We start from the raw sequence: 8,963 nt of genomic DNA, 5'->3' as shown, positions 1-8,963 counted from the left end.
GACCTATGATAGGACGTCAAGTGGGACCCGATATAGGACGTCATGTGGGACCCGATATAGGACGTCAAGTTGGACCCGATATAGGACGTGGGTGGGACCTATGATAGGACGTTTGCCATGTGGGACCCGATATAGGACACTATAGCATTTGTGACCTATGATAGGATTATAGGTTGACAAGTAAGACATGTGTGAGTACAACACAGGGTCAAAATGAGAACAAAAGCGATATGTTGTACAGTTTTTTTGTTTTATTCGAGAGCAACATTTCTTCACATCAAACAAGAAAATATATTGAACAAAAGGATAAGTCAATAGCGGCTTTAATGACAATAACGATAGCGACTCGTCCGTTAGGTAGGATATCGATCGATTTCTGTTTGAGGCAAACAATTACTAACCAACCCCTAAGATCATCGTCCGTTAGCCATTTTCGCGCTCAGTACACAATGGAACGCAATGTTCTCCTTTGGGGTCTTAACCTTTTCTTTAGGATATATTTTGTGTGGTACAGTAATGTAGCGGGGGACGAATTTTCCCAAAAATTTAGTACACAATTATATACAAATACACTAGCTACATATGAGAAAAACACTGTATTGAATATTGAAAGGTATCCAACATCAGCACGACACTTTTCTAAACTCGTTAAAGTCAAAATAGATTTACCTAAAAGTTTCACTTGATCTGATACTAAAAAACGTTAGCACCGAACAGTTCATGAAACGTCACTTTGTAAATAATAAAATTAAAAAAAAGGTAAAAGATGCATCGCTAAACACATTTCATAAAATGTATGTCAATTGTACAAAACATTTCATTTAAAATAAATTTTTACATTTTTGATCCCAAAACATTGTAAAGTTATAAGAAGATTAAAATTCATCGCAATGTTAAAGTTAAAATAGAAACATTCTTTTAACAAACTAACCAATTAAAATGTTCATTTCATTCGGAAACAAACGGTGCATAGACAGTTTTATATATTAAAGAAAAATAAAGTATATACGTAAAAGGTTTACAACCATTTGAGTGCTTTACAAAAACACTTTTCACATATTTTTTAACTCAAAACACGTTTGCAATTAACAGTTCACCCTTATTTGTCAATAAAAATATACAAAAAGATTTTATCACATATTTTTTAACGCAAAACACGTTTGCAATTAACAGTTCACCCTTATTTGTAAATAAAAATTTACAAAAATATTTTAACTGCAACATTTAAAAAATATCATCATAGGAACAGAAGAAAGCTCTTCGTTTATGATAAATTTTGGATCACAAACATAGTACAAGTTAAATACAAAATAAATAAAAAATCACAATCATTGTACACGTTTAAAAAATAATAATAATGCTAATGTAAAAGTTAAGAGCTCAATAAAAAAGTCAATAATTAGGGGATAAGTAAAAAGTGGTAAAAAGCTGAAAAGGGCGCCAGCAGTCCATTTGAGTCCGTCAGGGGGTGGGAGGGGGGAGGGCATCCGCCCCTGACTGTATGGACGTTCCGCCACTGCAGGACGATGTTGGTTTTAAGATTTCCATTCGTAAGATGTTTATAAAGCTTGCGTTGTTTTCACAACGTGTTTACAATCGCCACTTGATTTGTGTTTCCCCAGTAGTCTTCACACAATTAACGTATTGATGACTGATGTTACGAGGATGCAGATTGGGATGACATATGTCCATTGGATAATCACTGGAATGAAATCGAGACTGGAGATATTGCAAAGATATCTAGAAACAACATCTTATGAATAGAAATATAAACTGAAGGCAGTTAACAGCTGAATATAGGCCTTATTTCGGTTATAACGGAAATGAGGTAAATCATTATATGTTGAATGTGATGTAAACCAAGAATGGTTCGATTAATCAACTGCTCCTGTTATGAATCATGAAGAGACTATCTTAGCTCTTGAATGGCTATACCTGACTTGCTAGTTCACACTTCCTTTTGCCTATGGTTTTATCAAAATTGAAACCCAAATTGGCCAAGTAACGGTTTGTCTGGACTCTAGAATGGTTACAGGACAACATGTTACATATACGCCACCAGATGAATGTTCATATCACAGAGAAGAGCATATAATGTAGTTAATTAGACAATTATAAATTGGACTGGAGAAAGATGTTATTGGTTCATGAAGTAGGATGTAACTGCAAACAGCACACAACTAGCTTTACATAAAATAGACCATACTTTTTCGTAAAACAGTGTTGTGTAAAACTTACTTCCACATCCACATTCCGCCCTTGGAGTGGGTTGGATCTCTGTAATAAATCAAGCAGCAAAGTGTATTTTATTGAAATTCTAAAACTTGTAATCTCTCAAATTAACAGTTACATTGAGCATCTTTCATAGTCAGCTAATCATAATACCGCGAGGAAATAATAGTAAGAATCTTTATCATTTTTAGCCAAGCTCTTAAATTATATATTTAAGCATGGATTACCTTTCGAGAGATGTAACGTCAGGGACACATTATTTTGTTGTTGTCCTAGAACTTCATATCTAACACTGCAGGACACTGTGATATTGGCAGCCTGCCACTCTCCATCGGTAGTTATTGTGTAATAAGTAGTTAAGTATACGTTAAACACAGACGCAACACTTCTCACTATTAATTGTGGTTGGCTGAATGTAATTGGTGAAGAACTATGCCCAGTAAAGTCCCATCTTGGATGCACGATTGGACGAACACCCTCTACATAACATGTCAGGTATCCACTCCTAGTTACATTAAATGTGCAATCCGATGCCGCTCCCAAACAAGCAACAATAGAAGGTGTAGGATTGGTTGGTGTAACTGATAAATAGAAAGTAATAAGAGAATAAGGTTATCATGGATGTGATTTAATTGAAATCATCTTGCAATCGATGTTCTTTTACGCAACCTCCATTTTTATTTGCGTCTTAGATAAATAAGGTGAATAATAGTAAGAAATTGCGAATAACTGCTTATATTTTGTTTTATCAATGTTATGTTTAAAAATACCAAAACAAAATAAAGTTAATTAAACAGCCAGGCAAAATATTGCTGTTTCGATAGCAAACAGGACCAGGTAGTAAATATTCTTTACTAACTTTACACATTTACAACACTTTGTTTTTAAGGTGCATTACTAACATTTCATTTGCTATTTATGGTTAAAGGATAAAACCGAAACAAAGTTATCGAGTTTGAGAGTGTGACAGCTTAGCACTCACCAACGTACTTGATATGATATTGCTGGGTGTCTTCTTCGTTACCGGAATTGTATATGCAAATATATTCGCCTTCCTGTGGATAGGAAAGTCTCTTAATGAGTAAAGATCCGTCCTCTCCAAGTTCGTAGCCAGGTTCCGATACTTTTGATGTCCCTTTGTAGTAAAATCCAATAGTTACATAGTTCGTAACTTTCACCTTCCTTTTCCACACTAAATATAAAGGATTGTCATTGGTGCAAAGTAATTTGACGTCATCATATTCTCTATAATACGTCGGTAGTAATGCACTAGTGGTGAAGTCTTTGTCCTCATCTTCGACCATTACAACAGTTTGTCTTACTGGTTTAGATGGAATATTTATTGTAGATGTACATATGTAAACAATCACGCGGTCTTTTAGATTAAAAGTCACATTGGTTGAGATGTAGGTCTCGTAGAGGCTTCCGTCGAAGGACGCATACCTTGTAGCCTCTGCTAATTGTGTACCACCTGATGTAATTCTTGTCCAGGTCAATAAAGTATGAGGTCCTGTTTTCGATTCCCGACATACCAGAGGTGTTGACATTTTCTTGACTAAACAGAAGCTGTCTTCTCCACAAACATTTGTTGATAGGACCGTCGTTTGGGTGTTTGCTGTGAATAAGACAATTGTAGGAGAGTGAAATATACTAAACAATGTGTAAACAGGGTTCTTATCAGCGCACAAATATCGCTTGTAAACCTTGGCCTTGGAAATGATGCTAAGCTTGCAGCATAGGCAGTTTAAGCTAGGCCAACCCAACCCAACCCAGCCTCACCTAACTGAACTCTGCTCAACCCAGACGAGCCTGACCCAAATTAGAACAGCGTAGCGATACTCAGCTTTTTCGAGTAAACTCTTATCAATTCAATTCATAACAGATCATACTGACTAACCATAAATAACGACTTTTTGATCTACTGTAAACGTAGATGTATCGGATACAATAACTATAACACGGAATGTTCTTTCATCGTTGAATGTGGTATTCTTGATCAGCAAACCACCGTTATTGAGTATGTCGTATTTCCCATCAGAGTATCCTGACCCAGACTTCCGGCCTTCTTCAAGACTTATGATTGGTCGAGCATTGCGTGACGTTGAATCGTATCAAAAAATCCTCTGAGACTGTGGGAAATAACATGTTATGTGTCCATCGGATCCGTGCTCGACGTAAAATTTAGAAGGACAATCTGTGGGTTAGTGTGAGCAGAGGAATGAATTAACGATTAGCACTGTGGATCGGTGAAAGGCTTTAGTTACACTCATATATGAATACGATTACGAATATCTATATGAATATGAATATGATTATTAAGTCACTACAGTGAAAGGATATTACAAAACCAGTAAAGACAAACTTTAGAATTAATATATGTCATATATCAATTAAATATATAACATTGAGACGAAGATGATGTTGTTAATTATTCTGAATTTGTTTGATGTCGAATTATTCATGAATGCATTGATTTTAATTCATTCTTAATGTTTAACTGAACACTTATACTTACTGAAAAAATACTAACTAAATTCGAATTATTGCAGTTCATAGGATCGTATTTTTGCCGTAACTCTTGCACATTCGCAAACGATGTTATTTTTTTTACTGATAAGAAGAAGAAAACAGTATTCTATTATTTTCCTCAAATATAAATTTCAAGTAAATTTACCTATAATTATGAATTCATTTTGAAAATCATGTCCATCTGTATCAATATATGTCAACGTATACGAAGATATATGATCTCTTGTCATATTTTTGATAAGCATGGCACCATCTTCCAAAATAAATAAGCTGCCATCCAGGTCCAGGTGTCCAGGTCTTAGTGTGCTTTTAGGATGACCTTAATTAGAACAAGAAAACAGAGAACGGTATTTTCTCTTCGAATATCAACTAACTTTTTTATCTTTGGGAGACCTGAAATTATTTACATAGGAAGAGAATGGCAAATTTGCACAACAGAAGATTGCAGTGAAATTTTAAATAATATAATTCTTCGTCTTTTATACATATTACACAAAATTAAGGAATGAAATATCATTTTCTATCTTCAAATATTGCATTGTGTCTTTTTGCAATTACCGGGAGCTACTCAAAAACGGTTCTCATAACATCAAATGGAGTAACACGTGTGCAAGAAGGAGCAAATCCTTCGTTTCAAGAGTCAGTCCCATGTTTGTTTGGTTGTTTACATTTTGGACGACCTTGCAATAACACAACATCAACAAGTTTAAAAAGAGTGTTCATTCTCAGCTGCTTCAGAAATTAACTCTTAAGACAAAGTATATGTTTAACAAAAGCCGAACATTATTCTGAAAGTAATCTTGTCAAAGCGGCTTCCTTGATATATGAGTATTGCACATTTACCTCGGTTAGACATAATAGACAAATTCTCATCGACTGGGTTACCGCGATAGTAGCTAACTTCGGTCCATTCTTCTGGTAGTCTACAGTTAATCACCCATCTGCTGCCAATAGATGCATTCTGAACACTTTTGCAGTCAGTAAGAACTCCTGTAATTCCTAATTTATGTAAAAAAATGGTTTGATGTATTCTGATAATTCAATCTAGCTACTAATATTTTATCATCTGTAATGAACTGTTTGTGATATCAAGCGCATTTACGAGTTTTACTTATTGAATTAAGTATTTGAAAGAGGTACCAAGCAGATGTGTACAACTACTATTCACAAATGTATACCACCTCGAATTATGTACCGAAGAAACTCGTATGTGGATACAGAGAACTTTCTTGAATTTAAATGACGACAAAAATGAATTTATACTTGTTTGGATCTCACCAGACAATTTTGAGATGACTTAACTAATTATATAATTAATAAATTAATTACTCTTACTGGAATCTTCTAAAAAAATATCTAAATGAAAATGGCTGAACGTTAGATTTACGTTAACATGATTGTTAGAAAGCACTCTACAGCCATGAAAGAACCATGATGACTTGTTCTACAACCTTGAAAGAACCATGGCAACATGCTCTACAACCATGAAAGAAATAACATGATGGCATGCTCTACAACCACGAAAGAACCATGGTTACTCACTCTACAACCATTTAAAGAACCACGGTGACTTGCTCTCCAACAATGAAACAATCATGAAATAACCGTGGTGATTTGCTCTACAACCATGAAGGAAAAATGATGACTTGCTCTACAACCATGAAAGAACCATGGTGACATGCTCTTTACCCATGAAAGAACCATGGTGATTTGTTACACAACTCTGAAATTAAAAATGGTGAATTGCTCTACAACCATGAAAGAACCATGGTGACATGCTCTATAACCATAAAAGAACCAAGAACCATGGTGACTTGCTCTACAACCATGAAAGAACCATGGTGACATGCTCTTTACCCATGAAAGAACCATGGTGATTTGTTACACAACTCTGAAATTAAATATGGTGAATTGCTCTACAACCATGAAAGAACCATGGTGACATGCTCTATAACCATAAAAGAACCATGGTGACTTGCTCTCCAACCATGAAAGAACCATGGTGACTTGTTATACAACTCTGAAAATAAATATAGTGAATTGCTCTACAATCATGAAAGAACTAGGTGACATGCTCTTGAACCATGAAAGAACCATGGTGACTTGTTATACAACTCTGAAAGCAAATATGGTGAATTGCTCTTCAACCATGAAAGAACCATGATGAAATGCTCTAAAACCATTAAATAACCACGGTGACTTGCTCTAAAACCACGAAAGTACAATGGAACCCATAAGTAGATGGAATTGAAAAATTTTTCTGTCTGTAAGCAAGAGAAGATCGTGTAAAGTTAACTTTTTTACCGAATATTATTTGGATGCCTATTATGAGTACGGCAATTTGCTTATGTTTCGATGATGATACATGCATTGAATAAAGATACCAGACACATCAAACATCCAGAGAACCTGAAGGAAGAAAAAATCGTACTTGTGTTACGTTGAAGACATAGTTTGCCATATAGAAGAACTAAAATCATTCTCTGATTCAGTGTATGCTTTAGAACTTCCAAGCGATGTCATTAATGATGCTGACGTCACGAGCGATCTGATTGGCTGAAAACTCCGTAAATGAAACCCGTTTGGGGAAAATATTCGCAGCCGGCCAACAGGAGGTTCCTTCGCGCACTAAATTAACGTAACGTACCGGTACGTAATGTACATATTTATGTTAAGTTGTTTGTTTTCACCAGGAGACACTGATTAAATTCATTTTTAAAAGACTATCTCTCTTATCTACTTTCTTGTTTTCCTTTACCCAATTCAAAGTATCTGGACTTCTAAGGCCTACAATGCGTCCTTTGCACGACTGACATACCCAAACCCCTGTATAGGCTTTGGAAAACGAGGTTGGCTGGAGATTTGGGGATCTAATACCTAGTATAGCGTATTCCAACCTTTTGTAGGCGCTATATTAATATATATATATTAATATATATATATATATATATATATATAACCAACTAATGCCTAGTTCAGTGTATATCAATACATAGGAGATATACATGTGTGAACCATCCAGCTGTTTGTATAGACTGCAGATAACACACATGTAATACTCATACCGTTCAGTTATAATCTATAGTTCATCTTCCAGTGAGATCGTTGGCACGATGTGTGTTTTCGGTACTGGTATTAATTAATCCATCCAAAAGAAGTTAAGGTACACTTCCCTTAGGAGTAACGCAAAAAGCAGCAAAGACAGAAACTCTTAATAATTTATCAATGTCATCGTTTGCTCCTAGTGTACAGCGGAATTAGCAGATAGGGGCGAGTTTTATAGGTAGCAGCTCTATCGGACACAGTTAATACAGAATTTATTAAGACATTACACTAATTATTGAGAGATAATGATAAACATACCTTGATTTGGCGTTGATACTTTCCAAACATAGAATCAAAGTAATCAAAAATTTGCTCCCCAGGATTACAACAGTCTAGTCGTTTGAATAACAAGACAACAAACTCGGGCTTACAGGAAAATATTTCAAAACATTTGATTCAAACGATATAAATACTTGTTCCTTTGCGTGCGTAACCTTTGTATCTGACAATGTCGGGTAAAGTTGCAGTGTATAAACAAATTTATTCACCATATATATCTTATCTTACCATGGAACTTATATTGAACTATACAGCTGTTAAATGAACAATGAACCCTAGCCTTTTTGCAGTCGCTCTTTTCGACAGAAGCAACACAAATGCTTCAAACCATATCTTTCCACCTTAAAAGTCGATGTAATGTTCAACCTTGGCATTCGCCTTTTATTTTTTGAATTTCGACTTTTCGTGACGTAAGCGAGCCACATATCGCATTTAAACGGAAAAGTGTCGCCAATTCCAACAATAATTAAAATTGCACAAGCAAAAAGAAAGTCGTATATTGCGTTAGACAGAAGACTGTTTTTATCAATAATACATTCTCAAAGGTTTTAACCGCAGAAAAAATATCTTTCGAGTGTAAATGTGTGTGTGTTTTTTTTTTTAAATATCGAAGGTTTTATAACGGCTGTAATAAAACGACATTGAAACCTATCTAACATGTCCTACTAAGGAACTAAGGAAATATCTAGTCAAATGTTTCTTAAAAATAGAGAACATGTATTTGGACTTCAATGTTATGAATTAGAGTCTGAATACACAGTAGAGGAACTGAGACAACGACATATAGAACATCCGTGGCCGCCACTGACGGTTACTCT

General features: G+C 35.1%; 1 protein-coding gene across 2 annotated transcripts in view; it reads right to left on the bottom strand.

The window, feature by feature from the left end:
- The window catches only part of LOC139983105 (uncharacterized), a 54,771-nt gene extending 46,511 nt beyond the window's left edge, over positions 1–8,260 (bottom strand). The window contains exons 1-9 of one of the 2 annotated variants that reach the window (XM_071996464.1): positions 8,125–8,254; positions 7,066–7,170; positions 5,605–5,760; positions 4,907–5,080; positions 4,130–4,426; positions 3,215–3,847; positions 2,460–2,813; positions 2,239–2,277; positions 252–1,702 (exon numbers count right to left, since the gene is read on the bottom strand). In XM_071996464.1, coding sequence (XP_071852565.1) covers positions 1,629–1,702; positions 2,239–2,277; positions 2,460–2,813; positions 3,215–3,779 — 1,032 coding nt within the window. In that variant the 5' untranslated portion in view covers positions 3,780–3,847; positions 4,130–4,426; positions 4,907–5,080; ... (1 more) ...; positions 7,066–7,170; positions 8,125–8,254 and the 3' untranslated portion in view covers positions 252–1,628. Of the gene's footprint in view, positions 1–251; positions 1,703–2,238; positions 2,278–2,459; positions 2,814–3,214; positions 3,848–4,129; positions 4,427–4,906; positions 5,081–5,604; positions 5,761–7,065; positions 7,171–8,124 lie in introns of those variants that run through there. The other variant, XM_071996463.1, reaches the window with a different exon arrangement.
- Positions 8,261–8,963: the final 703 nt, after the last annotated feature.

The sequence above is a fragment of the Apostichopus japonicus genome, chromosome 16 (genome assembly GCF_037975245.1).
Source record: "Apostichopus japonicus isolate 1M-3 chromosome 16, ASM3797524v1, whole genome shotgun sequence".
Lineage (NCBI taxonomy): Eukaryota > Metazoa > Echinodermata > Holothuroidea > Aspidochirotida > Stichopodidae > Apostichopus > Apostichopus japonicus.
Note: the sequence above shows the minus strand (reverse complement) of the source record. Positions and strands in the feature narration are given on the sequence as shown.